A 13,582-nucleotide genomic window follows, 5' to 3' on the forward strand; every position below is an offset into this window, starting at 1 on the left:
CAAATATACTTTAATTATGATTCTACAGGAGGTAGAAAAAGAAATTTGATTTTAGAAACCAAAGAGCAGCTTAGGTAATTACACAGACTTTCTCCTTCCCAAGTACAAAGTATATTCATATTTAATCGTGGTCAAAATAAGTCTTTCTATGAATATATGCCTTTCAAGGGGGGAGGCCTGGGGAATGAGACAAGGCTATAGACCAACTACTTCAAAAATGAGAAGAATTTAGTATCAGATTACTACAACATGAATGAATTTTTAAAAAATTTTTTAAAAATAGCTTGGGGGCTTCCCTGGTGGCGCAGTGGTTGGGAGTCCGCCTGCCGATGCAGGGGGCATGGGTTCGTGCCCCGGTCTGGGAGGGTCCCGCGTGCCGCGGAGCGGCTGGGCCTGTGAGCCGTGGCCGCTGGGCCTGCGTGTCCGGAGCCTGTGCTCCGCGACGGGAGAGGCCGCAGCGGTGAGAGGCCCGCGTACCGCAAAAAAAAAAAAAAAAAAAAAAAATAGCTTGGATTATAATTTATTTTGCTTCAACTACACAACGGTTTAAAAGAAGTAATGCAAGGCACGTATTTCCTCCTTTCCTTTACAACAGAGTGAGGTCCTATGTAATAGCAATCAAAAAGCTCTAAACTTTTAGGCTATAACGGTTCTGTCTAAACATACAAGCATAAACAAAGAATTTCATACCGTCTGCCTTCAAGCGTTCGTAAACTAGCCTCTTCTCGTGCAGTCATCCTTTCTCTGCGAGCTGAGTTCTGAGAAGCATGAAGAGGATGATTGGGATGTCCCGGATCACCAGCAGATGCTAATGCAGAACCATAACGTAATTGAGCTTCAGTAGAATCCATAATACTGACCATCCAGTTCCAAGTGGGAATAAGCTTTTCTTCTACATAGTTCTACAAAGACCAAACTAAAACAGTTAAAACTATCCAGATAAAGTTAAGTTCGATAGAGTAGTATGATACAGACATTTAAGTACTTGTAACATTAATTCCCATTATACTGGAATTCTCATAACAGACAGCCAAAAAATATATTTGAATGAGTAACTTTGCAGTGGTTTCATACCTGTAAATTTACTGCATCTTGGTAAGTCAATTTCACAGCTGCTGGAATCTGAGAGTATACTAGGTGATTATACTTAGGAATAAGCCCCATCAAATCCGAGATTTGTCTGATGACAATGCTATAAGCCCTGGCTAAACTGCTTGCAGATGTTAAGTAGCTGCTGGCATTGCTAGCTTCCAAAGCAGCTGCTGCAGCTGCAGCACTCGTGCTGATGGTACCACTCCGGCGTAAGTTGGAAGGATCAATATAAATCAAACCTGCTGAACTTGCTATAAGGGAAAAAAAAAGGACAACCATAATAAGCTGTTAGTTGCTAACTGTGTTTCACTAACACTGTATATATTTAAATAAGCTAAAAGATCAATTACATTAGTAAATGTGGTAAATGAGCATTTTCTTAAACCACACTAATTTCAGGGAAGGGAATTTTGTATTTGAACTCAGCAAAACAATGAAGAACTATTCTGAAATTATTTAATTTGTTCTCTAGAGGAACATGCATAATTTTTAAACCTTAGGAACACCAAGTTTACAGACTTGCCTGCTGGTGTGGATGTGCTAGAAGGGGCTGTGCTAGCCGCCCGCTGATGTTGGGTGTTGCGGACAGCCCACTGCATGGAACGGGGAGCTTGGGCAGCACCGTTGGCATGGGAGCTATTCGTGGTTCTCTCTAATGGCTCATCAAGCATAAAGGTCTCCTGTTCTATGTCGTCACTCTGACTACTGCTGCTATCAGAATCACTTGAGTCATTTGATTGCGAATCATCTTCAGAAAAGAAGGCAGGAACACTGCTCGCACCTAAGTTTTTAATTTTTAAAACCAAAATCATTGTGAGTTTGTTGATATCTAAAATTACAGTGTACCCCCTCATTCAGGAAAATATACATATTAAACAGAATGCCAGACTGTATCCAATAGTCCAAAAACCCACCATTGAAATAGTTTAACTAGAACTCTTAAATGAACCTTAGAAATAATCCATTATATAAAAACCAGAAAAGCAAAAAGTCATTGAAATAATAATCTTCTTCACTAATATCTATGGAGAAATGAAGTTAATTAAAGGGTTAGCTACCCCTGTGCATATTATACTGAGCACAGTTTAACCAATTCTACACACATAGCCTTAGTTATAAGCAAGAAAGTTGCTAAGAGAAGGTAACATACCTGCTTCTGAGCCAGCAGTTGCTGCGGTGACAACACTTCTACGCCCACTAGCATTATCTTGGTTGCTATGGTTACTTTCACTGTCACTTTCTGTTTCAGCTGCTGCTAACAAGTCCAGCTCCATGTCACTCCCTAGCAAATATATTTAAATAATAAGAAAAGGTACAAACTCACTGGATCAAGTCAGGCTGATAAGCTAGAATATCATAACGGTGGGAACTGGGAGGGGTCTGGTCCGCCCCCCCCCCCTCCTCGCAGAGAGAAGTGATAACTACTAGAGTATGCACGACTGCCTGCTTAGCAGAAGAATGACTAGGTAAATTATGGTACTCGGTAGACACAGATTCAAAATCTGGCCTGCATAGCCTTAGGTAAAAAATGTTAGGCAGGAGGACTCCAGCCAGTGGGCAGAGCTCTGGTAGCTCCACTGCTCCATTTTCATCTGTTTTACATATTGGGATTCCAAGAGGGGAAGGTTAAACGTATCCTTTGTACTTCACATACACGTCAAAACATAGTAAGTTATAAATTTTCAACATGTGCAGTTTATTGTATGTCAATTATACCTCAATAAAGCTGATCCCCAGAAGTCCATCCTATGGCTACTAATAAGAATGGTTATGATGACTATGTAGCAAAAAGGCCGAAGTCAAAAAACAAAGTAAAAAAAACGTACACATACAATATCTAAAAGACATGCACGGGAATGGGGCAGTACAGGGGAGGACTGAAAGTAAAAATACAAACTGTTAGCATCTGGGTGGGATTATGGGTTATTTGTTTTCCTTTTCTCTAATTTTCAAATGTTATGTGGTTATGATTATTTTAATTTCTAAAAGCCTTTTAAGAAGGAAGTGTGAACCAGAAGGTAAAAGGAAAGAGGATAAATTATTTTCTACATGTAAATATATAAAAGTATATATATTTATGTTTACATATGTATATAGCTACCTCCTCAAATTCTGACACATACTACAGAATCCCCTAGCAGAAATATGAACATTTCACTACACATCAAATACACTTATCTCTCTATTAGTATCTCTTAAAAGTACCCGACTTTCTCATACTGAATCATTTCTCAAATAACCTGCATACCGTCTTCATCATGCTCGTCGTGTTGTCCCTCTGCCTCTGCATTCTCTTCCCCATGTTCTTCCTGTTCATCATGATGATCCTCTTCTCCAGCCACACCCTCCACCACCTCAACCTAAATCCAGATCTTATTTGTAGACAATCAAAGTACATAATAAACCCACTTCTCTACCAGTACTCCTCCACAGCATTTAGTAAACTAAAACACAAAGATCCCTAACCATAGGGAACTGTAACACTAAGCAGTTTTCAAAATTTTCAGTTGCTAGTGATAATTTGGTATCAAAAATTATGCCCACATATCCCAAAGTTTATGATTACTGTCCATACACAGAACCTTAAAATTATAAAAATTGTATTGGGAGTATATATTTTTTTAAACTTCTGCAATTATAAAATTTATATAATATGCAGTACCCTGTCTACCTTCGAATACATTGCACAAAACTACTAAAAACTCTTTTAACATTGAGAATATCTTTTCTATGAACCCTTAAGTAGAACAAGTTTATGTTTCTAATTTTTTATTATCCAGTAAATCAACATACTAACATATTTTAAGATGTATAACCACAAATGAGAACATATAACAAAAGTCTAAAAGGTGGAAGCATATACACGTAAGCTATTATTCCTAATAGTAGTTTATTAGCTATTAATAAACTTGTGACTACTTTCCCCTTCCCCCCAAATAAAAGCCTCTCATCTACCACAATTAAAACAATCAAAACCACCTCTTCCACATCTGCTGAAACAATATCGTCCTGTTCTTCATCTCTGCCCCGAACAGGCTGTGACTGGCTGATGCGCCTCTGCTGTGGATTCCGGATGATGTAGGACGACTGAGATTGACTGGAGCTGTAAGGAACCAGGTTATGAGCATACTGCGGCCACACCTCTGATACACAGCTCAGATGTTTATGCTTCTCAGTGTTACCCAACGTGATTCACTTGCTAGGATGCTGTTTTAAATCTGACCTAAAATTTCTTAGAAACCGACAATAATTAATCTATAGTATATCAGATAATATGAACCCCAAAGAAATCATTTTACCAGAGATTTAACTTATAAATCCCAGAACTGTTTTTACTTTTTAGTAAGTCATTTCAAATCTGTGTTAATGCACATACTTTTATGAGTCCTTCCCACTGAAGTATTTCTACGGGGAAAATTTTTCCTTTTCCACTGCTAAACCTTTCAACTTCCAAAGGCTCTGACAGCAGCATTCATCCACTAACGAAAGTGTGTTTATTACAAGTAACCTACTCTTTTTAAAAGACTTGACTGACATGACCTACTTTGCATCAGCTTATTAACCACTGACTTGCTGATGAGTATTGGGAAAAAAAATAAGTTCAAAAGTATGATTTTAAAATAGAATCATAACAAAAGATGATTGGTGGCAAAAGTTTCACTTTCTTAAAAATGTGACTTGGAAACAGCCAACTATGGACAGATGCCTCCGTTATAAAAGAGGAGAACCAGAGAATGCAGTTTAAAATGCAGGTCAGAGATCAGAAGATTGTTGTTTAATAACCCTGTGACCTAACTATTATACTTTATTTACAGATTAAGAAACACAGTCTGAAAGAGATGAAAGGACCTTTAAGTGTTTACACTGATAGTGTTCTTTCCTCACCTCAGAGGCTCTGAGAAATGAGAATCAAACCAGTTACAAGTGAAAAGTCAACTTAGACACTCTGCTTTCAAATAAACAGAAATTTGCTGTTTAATACTAGAAATTTAAGTAACTGGTAATTCAGAGACAGTGGACTGAAGAGGCTAAAAGAAAATCTGAAGAGGTAACACATGGTAACTGGTCTTAATTCGGTGATCACCTTATAAATATATCAAATCACTGTGTTGTATACCCAAAACTAATACATTAATTTTTTGAAAAAGGGAAAATATGAATAGATAAGGATATTTCCAAGCACTAGGATTTCAACATTTTCAATATTAAAAAATAAAAGTCAACATTATGTCAAGCCACAGTCAATGAGTATTTCTTCTTTAAAAAAACATCCTGGAACAAACAACCACAAGTCCAATAGTGTTCTCAAAGTAGTTACTTTAAGAAGTTATGAACTTAGTAGGTAGGATACTGCCAATACACAGAACATATTATAACTCCCCATTTAGAAATGAGCTTCAGTTTTCTTCACACCATGATTTAATTTCTTCCCCACTTCCTGCCACAACGAAGCACCACAGTCCTGAAATCCAGTCTAACAGAAGTTGTTAAAATACTTTCAAGTTTTGGGGACTCCTATTTCCAGCAGTTTGCCAGACTGTGCAGAGAAATGCCTCTTGCTACGGAACACCTAAAAATACTAAATAAAATATTTAAACAAAAACAAAGCACAACTATCCTAGTGATAACGGTGCCACCATTTGCACCAGAGGTATCTGCTGGTGTCTCTTAGGCTCGAGTTTCAGGAGCCATAGATTTCACAGGTAAAGGTCTGGGGTCTAAGCAAAATAGAAGTTATGTCATAGAGATCCCCTCTTTTGTCCCCCCCTCACATACATAAAGCCAAATATAAATCAAGAAAGAGCAACAGGTTTCAAGAGATTTACCTACATCAGCCATGGCTAGATGGGGACAGGAGAAAGTCTCTTCAGAGAACTTCTGATTACAAGACGGCACCCGTGAGAGTTTAGGACTGCAATCTGTGCTATGAAGTAGGGTGGGCTTCGGTGTTGGTTAATCCAATGCATCAACACTATCAGTAAGCACAAAGCAGCAATTTCTCTCTCTACTCTGCCATCTAATATACAGGGATATAGGAAAAAGGAAAATATCTATCTAGAATTACCTCCAAATATCTATAAACTTTAATAGCTGTGTGACGTTGAACAAATTATCTAACTGCTCTGAGCCTCAGTTTCCTCACTTCTAAAATTAGGATGATAGTGGGTATCTATTAGTTATTGGGAAAATTAAAAACAGATTTTAGATTAAATACTTAGATTAAATACATATATGATGCTTAAGAAAGTTCCTCAAGTTCATACTAAAATTTCAGTAACCGCTGTTATTATGAGACGTGGTTCTCTTTTTCTTTTTTTTTTTAAAGTTTTCATCTATTTATTAAAACAAGATGTGTCTAGGAGTTTAAAATACACTGGACACCTTATCCTTTGTGAGTAATGCAGAGAGCCATTTAAAACGAAATCAACTTCACCATATTTTGTAACACTGGTCTATTAAGAGTGAATCCCTACCCATATTCCTAGACTGTAAACAATGGTAGAACACATTAGGGATCATACCTAATAGACAAAACCCTTAAATTGTCTTATTTGCTTTATACAATAAATGCATATTTAAGCAAAACTGAATTCCTTATTAAGCAAATATTTTTGCATAAGCTGCCTTCTCTTTATCTTTCTGTGCCTTGATCTTTTGCTTGACTTTCAGCAATTCTGCCTGGATAGCTTTATCCTCTGGTGCTATCTCCTGAGCTTTCTTAAGATCAGCCAATGCTTGATCATATTTCTTTTAGTTCTTTCCATCCTTGGGCTCTACAGTACAGTGTTTCGGTATTTGCTGGATCTATTTCAAGGGCCTCCAAACAACTGTCGACTGCTCCCTGCCAATCGGACATCTTCAGTTTGCAAGCACCGATATTCAGCACACAGCTCAAGCGACAGGCTGCAGCTTTGCTGTACCTGTGTTGTCAGTAGCAGCCTTCGAGCCTTCAACATACCTTAAAACTTTTGTGTATTTTTTAATGGCCATCTCCCAGTTCTGGGATTTGAAAAAAAGTATTTCCAATGTTTTTTTAAGTCTTCCATTATTAATAAAATTTTATCTAAATCTTTTAAATCTATGTCTGCATCCTCGGGGAAGTCTGGATGACTGTCACCAGATCCATCCTTTGGAAATATTCCCCAATCAGTCCCTCCCTTCAGTTCTCCGCATTCTGCAATAACACACCATTTGGCAGGTAGAGTAGAAACAGATTAATTAATAAGGACAGAAGAGTTTTAAAGAGGTGGAGGGAAGCAACATAAAAAGCAAAGCTATCAACTCAAGACTTTACACTCAATGGAGTGATACACACCAGCAGTCCCCAACCCCTGGGCCGAGCACCACTCCTGGTCCGCGTGGCCTTTTAGGAACCGGGCCCGAACAGCAGGAGGGGGGCAGGGAGTAAGCAAAGCTTCATCTGGGGCTCCCCACTGCACGAATTACCGCCTGAACCATCGCCCCCAACCCCCACTACCGGTCCGTAGAAAAACTGTCTTCCACGAAACCGGTACCTGGTGCCAGAAAGGTTGGGGACTGCTGATATACACCATCTACCATCCAAGATATGGGAAATCCCAAAGACTGGTCAAGTGTGTACTTTTTAAATACATTCTTGGAACACTGGTCAAAATACACCCTTATGAGGAGTGATTGTACTTTATTACAATGAAGGACTTTCTATATTATATCAACAGTTATAGAAAACATTAGCACTATTATCTCTTGATTATCATGAGACCTTCTGGGAAGACACCAGAGATCGGCCAAAGAACCAACCAAGAATGAAGAGGAAAGTTTAAGAGTGCACAGTATTTTAATCAAACGACTAAGAAGCAGGGCAAGCTGACAAAAAATCTTGAAAACAGTAGGAACAGGCTATGGGCATTGTTTATAGATGAGATGATCCCAAAATCTGTTCAACAGATAGAAATTTTTATGTTCTAGAACAAAACCAAGGGAAGGGTACAAAGAATTCACAAGGTGATACCACATAAGTAATTGGGGGGCTCCTCACAGGGGATCAGGATCAGAAGCATCACACGGAACACAGAGAGGTTCTGCTAGCATAATGAGATATGGTTTGGCAAGTCTGAAAACATATAGCTCAATTTATTACAGTTTTCAGCAAATCCTGGAAGTGTATCAGTGACAAGGCTACCACTGGAGAACTTTTATAGACAAACCTGGACTTTAGATTCCAGGGTGTCCTAGGAGACCAGACAATAAAGGCAAAGTTGGGATACATACTGGCATATGGAGTAATAATGAGAATAATGAGAGAGAGCACTCAACAACAACACAGATGAAAACCAAAGAACAAGTCTTGGGAAATGGCCCAAATACTAAAGAAGGGCTTTATTAACACACAGTTGTTTTCCAGAAAAGAGGAATAAGGGTCTTCAGCTCCAAAAGATCCTTATTAAAACACTAGTAACACATGCACACAGTAACAAAATCAGACTTGAGAAAACCAAATAAAATAAACAAATATTTGCAAAAGATCTCTAAAACCTTGCAACTCAGAAGTGTGGCCCCTAAAGCAGAAGTACTGGCACTGTCCTACCTGGAAGTTCCTAAGAAATACAGAATCTCAGGCCCCACACAGACCTCCAGAATCAGCCTCTGCATTTTAATAAGATACCCAAGTGATTTGCAGGCATATTAAAATTTGAGAAGCACTGTGATAAAAGACACCAGAACATTTTAGTTTCTAAACATTCTGACTCAGCAAACTTAGAGCCTAGTTAGGGAAACTATCAAACAAACGGAAAAATGAGATTTAAGAATAAGTAATCTTATAACTAGAAACATTTTTATTGAATTGTTTTAGCCTTATCCTATATAATATGGTTGTAGAGAATATTTTTAAATGCCACCATTCTGGTTGTTATTTAGATTATATAATAACAAGCTGCCCCCTAACCCAAGGCTTTGGACACAGAGAAAGTTAACAAGGCTTTTCATTCTTCAACTTGGCCTTATAGCAGGCTACATTTAAAGGTAAGAAAAACCAGAAAGTAATGAAGTACAGAAGTCTAAAGTAAACTTTCTTACCAGATTACTTTATTGGCATAATAAAAATAGTGCTTTTCCAAACAAACAAACAAAAACCCCACAACTACAGATCTATTACTTTAGATATGTAGACACATGTAGTTTTTAAAGTGCTTTTCACATGTTCCAAACTAAGTAAAATCTTTACCATTGGTTACACAAATGATCCTGTACAGGACCTGAGTGCTTATGCAAGAGTTTTAGTAACATTTGTGACATTTCCAGAGAAAGAATTAATCAGAATCTGTTAGCAGACAGAAATTTACCTGCTAGACTGATCAGATGATGGTCTTGGTGGCAGTGGTTCCACTGAAAATAATTCCTCGCTGCCTTGCATGGCATCTATGCTGGTACTTGCCAGAGTAAAAGGTGCAGTTGGACGAGCAATACCCATTCTGACAGGAACAATCAGTGACTCTGCTACATTGCACAATTCTTCTACTGCGTAAGGTAACAGTGCTTGGAATACACGCTTACATTTTCCAATTGGTTGTGGAATAAAGTTGCTAGAGCAAAAAGGGAAATACAGGAATCTTCTGAATCCTTTCATATACAAAATTTTATCACTATCACAAAAAAATGTGAGCAAAATTATATAGAAGCCAAAATAAAAAAGAATGCCTTACTTTTTCTTTTTAGATGAAGCCATTTCCACACTAAGGATGACAAAAACTCTTGCAACTGACCGCAAAAACCTCATTGTCACAGCAATAGCTTCTTCTCTACGTCCCGGTGTGTATTTGTTTTGGAGTTCTTTCACTAGTGTACCTAGTAGAGTATCTAAAAGCTTTAAAAATAGTAATCCACTCTATTAATGTTGAGACATCTCCTAAGATGTTTAGACATTCATAAAGGAAAAAGTTCTAACACTTTTTCGCTATTAACATTTCATAATAAAAACATCACAATATATTTAACCAAAACAATTACAATGTCAGTGATTAATTTATGTCACATGCCCACGACCACTATGCTTGACCTACAGTGGTTCTCAAATGTCTAATTTCTTGTTTTTTCGTCTCAAACTCCTATGAATATCAATTACTATTTAGCAGAACAAAACCTAATATATCAAATTAGAGAAAGAATATATTTCACTCAGTACAGGGTACTTACCAAAATATCAGAGTAGACTCAAATAGTTATATTAATATATTCATAATCCCATCCCTCTCACTTAACCATTATTACTTTCTAGTCGCATTTCTACACATGGTGTATCATAAAGTTATTAATTACAGCGAACACCCAATTCCACATTGTTTTCCCTGTTGTTTTTTAAATGTTACTTAAAATAACCTTTATTTTTAAATCACTGCATTACATTTCAGTAAGTGGTTGACTTGAGTCAATAGTCCTCTACTATCGGATCCATAAAAGTATTTGTTTTTCAATTTTGTATTATTCTGTGACACAATCTTTTTCTTTCCCATATTGTAGATTATTTCTTTATGAAAACTTCTGAGGGCAATGTTAGTTTTATGGCTCTTGACACTGACAAGTTGTTTTCCAAAGGAGTACCAAATGCAATGCCACCTCATCAGTGTCCAAGTCTCATCAGCACTGGGTTTTATAGTTTATATTCTTTTCTAATTTCACAGCAAAAAGAGATATTTAAAAAAAATTCACACTGAGTTACTATTAATCTTGAACACTGCTTCATACATTTTTATACTGTTTTTTTTTGTGTGTGTGGTACACGGGCTTCTCACTGTTGTGGCCTCTCCCGTTGCGGAGCACAGGCTCCGGATGCGCAAGCTCAGCGGCCATGGCTCACAGGCCCAGCTGCTCCGCGGCATGTGGGATCTTCCCGGACCGGGGCACGAACCCGTGTCCCCTACATTGGCAGGCGGACTCTCAATCACTGCGCCACCAGGGAAGCCCTATACTGTTGTATTTTTAATACACTCTAGGACTTTTATTTAGAATGAAAGAAGGAGCTTTCATTGATTGGTCTAAAATGAGAAATTTAAATCACCCCCAAAATTCCATTCCCCTTAATGTACTATTTAATTAGAGCTTACTGGTACTTGGGAGCTTGATTAGTAAAATTATGGGAAACTACGTAAAATAACATCCTTTTCATGTGCTTGTAAATAATTATTCAAATGACTTACCAAAATATCTGCTGTACACTTGACTATAAGGCAGTGAGTGAAACAGTCCAACCGAATTGTGCCACTTTGCTGATTGAGGTATACTTGCTCTTCTGGCAAAAGATGGCCTATCCTGCTGCTGGCACTGAGACTTGAGGGGAAAGAAAGAATGCACTGTAATTGCCTACACTAACGTGGGAAATAAATAACTCTAAAAAAATGTTAATGAATACATACGGGTCTTTATTCTCCTGTGACCCAAACATAATCATAGATTTCAAAGCATTCCAGTCCTGTAGAACACGCTCCAAGGCAAGCTGGGCAAATCTGGGGGGTTCTAAATCATGATCGGGCATATCTGAATCTAAAAAGAAAAAGAAAAGAAATAGTGGGTAAGGCAGAAATGAACATACCACTTTTCCTATATGTCATAACTGTCAAATTAACTCACCTTCAGGATTGGCTGTTTTTCGGTTACGATCCTCCCTGATTCGAGGAGGTCTGTACTGGCAATGCTCTACTGTCTGCCTCGCAACTGTCTGCACTAAAAAGAGTAAGAGGTGCTCTCCCCTGCAAAACAGCACATTGTTATGCGGAGGGGGAGAGGCTACTTACCTATGCTGTGCTTTTACAACTCAATTTATGTCCTAAAAATCCCACTACTTGCCTGCTATTTGGCAGAGTGACCAAATTAGTAGCAGTGAGCAGGCGATAAAGTAGATCAAGCCGAGCAGATTTCTGTCCAGCAATTAGAGTTTTACATTTACACTTCTCCCAGCAATCACAATAGGCTGTTGGTGATGTCCGTTTGAGTCTAGAAAGAATTCATACACAAGTACAAAAACAGAAATTTTTTTAAAAATACAAAGGTCTATATTGAAATTACAGAGGCGTAACTCATTAAAACTCAACAGAACCCTTGTTAACTTTTAAATGCAAAGTGTAACTGTTCACGCAACAAATAGGATTACTTTAGTGGTGTAAAGTCTGTAAAGCAACACATGAGAAGAGGTATCTTAACTGTCTTGTCAAACACCACTGTAGCATCTAGCACAGTGAGTACACCTAGTAAGCATTCAGTAAGTAAGGTGATTCTCACTTTCAGATATTTAAAACAAGGAAGACAAACTTATTAGCCAAAATTCAAGATGGCGGAGGAGTATGACGTGGAGATCACCTTCCTCCCCACAAATACGTCAGAAATACATCTACATGTGGAACAACGCCTACAGAACACCTACTGAACGCTGGCAGAAGACCTCAGACCTCCTAAAAGGCAAGAAACTCCCCACGTACCTGGGTAGGGCAAAAGAGAAACGGAAAAACAGAGACAAAAGGATAGGGACGGGACCGGCACCAGTGGGAGGGAGCTGTGAGGGAGGAAAGGTTTCCACACACTAGGAATTCACGGGCAGAGACGGGGCGGGGGGTGGGGGGAAGCTTCACAGCCATGGAGGAGAGCGCATCAACAGGGATGGGGAGGGCAAAGGGGATTCCCTCACAGAGGATTGGTGCCGACCAGCACTCATCAGCCTGAGAGGCTTGTGTGCTAAGCCGCCGGGGCAGGTGGGGGCTGGGAGCTGAGGTTCAGGCTTCAGAGGTCAGATCCCAGGGAGAGGACTGGGGTTGGCAGCGTGACCACAGCCTGAAGGGGGCTAGTGCGACACAGCTAGCCGGGAGGGAGTCCGGGAAAAAGGCTGGAACTGCCTAAGAGGCAAGAGACCATTGTTTCGTGGTGCGCAAGGAGAGGGGATTCAGAGCACCGCCTAAACAAGCTTCAGAGAAGGGCGCAAACCGCAGCTATCACTGCAGACCCCAGAGAAGGGCATGGGACGCTAAGGCTGCTGCTGCCGCCACCAAGGAGCCTGTGTGCAAGCACAGGTCACTGTCCACACCTCCCCTCCCAGGAGCCTGTGCAACTCGCCACTGCCAGGGTCCCATGATCCAGGGACAACTTCCCTGGGAGAACACACGGCACACCGCAGGCTGTTACAACGTCACCCTGGCCTCTGCCGCCGCAGGCTCGCCCAGCATTCTGTACCCCTCCCTGCCCCCAGACTGAGTGAGCCAGAGCCCCCAATCAGCTGCTCCTTTTACCCCGTCCTGTCTGGGTGGGGAACAGATGCCCTCAGGCGACCTACAGGCAGAGGCAGAGCCAAATCCAAAGCTGAACCCCAGGAGCTGCGTGAAAAAAAGAAGAGAAAGGGAAATCTCTCCCAGCAGCCTCAGGAGCAGCAGATTAAATCTCCACAGTCAACTTGATGTACCCTGCATTTCTGGAATACCTGAATAGAAAACGAATCATCCCAAATTGAGGCGGTGGACTTTGGAAGCAA

The 13,582-nt window shown here is 39.6% G+C and overlaps 1 protein-coding gene and 1 pseudogene across 2 annotated transcripts in view; both read right to left on the reverse strand.

The window, feature by feature from the left end:
* The window catches only part of UBR5 (ubiquitin protein ligase E3 component n-recognin 5), a 141,423-nt gene that overhangs the window by 25,667 nt on the left and 102,174 nt on the right, over nt 1-13,582 (reverse strand). For both annotated transcript variants that reach the window (XM_065895605.1, XM_065895604.1), the window contains exons 29-40: nt 11,914-12,060; nt 11,698-11,816; nt 11,484-11,610; nt 11,268-11,397; nt 9,777-9,937; nt 9,417-9,656; nt 4,072-4,195; nt 3,341-3,452; nt 2,243-2,374; nt 1,616-1,873; nt 1,075-1,343; nt 691-902 (exon numbers count right to left, since the gene is read on the reverse strand). In XM_065895605.1, the coding sequence (XP_065751677.1) occupies nt 691-902; nt 1,075-1,343; nt 1,616-1,873; nt 2,243-2,374; nt 3,341-3,452; nt 4,072-4,195; nt 9,417-9,656; nt 9,777-9,937; nt 11,268-11,397; nt 11,484-11,610; nt 11,698-11,816; nt 11,914-12,060 (2,031 nt within the window). The remainder of the gene's footprint in view (nt 1-690; nt 903-1,074; nt 1,344-1,615; nt 1,874-2,242; nt 2,375-3,340; nt 3,453-4,071; nt 4,196-9,416; nt 9,657-9,776; nt 9,938-11,267; nt 11,398-11,483; nt 11,611-11,697; nt 11,817-11,913; nt 12,061-13,582) is intronic.
* On the reverse strand, nt 6,691-7,295 carry LOC136137308 (peptidyl-prolyl cis-trans isomerase D pseudogene; annotated as a pseudogene).

This window comes from Phocoena phocoena, chromosome 17 (genome assembly GCF_963924675.1).
Source record: "Phocoena phocoena chromosome 17, mPhoPho1.1, whole genome shotgun sequence".
Classification (NCBI taxonomy): Eukaryota; Metazoa; Chordata; class Mammalia; order Artiodactyla; family Phocoenidae; genus Phocoena; species Phocoena phocoena.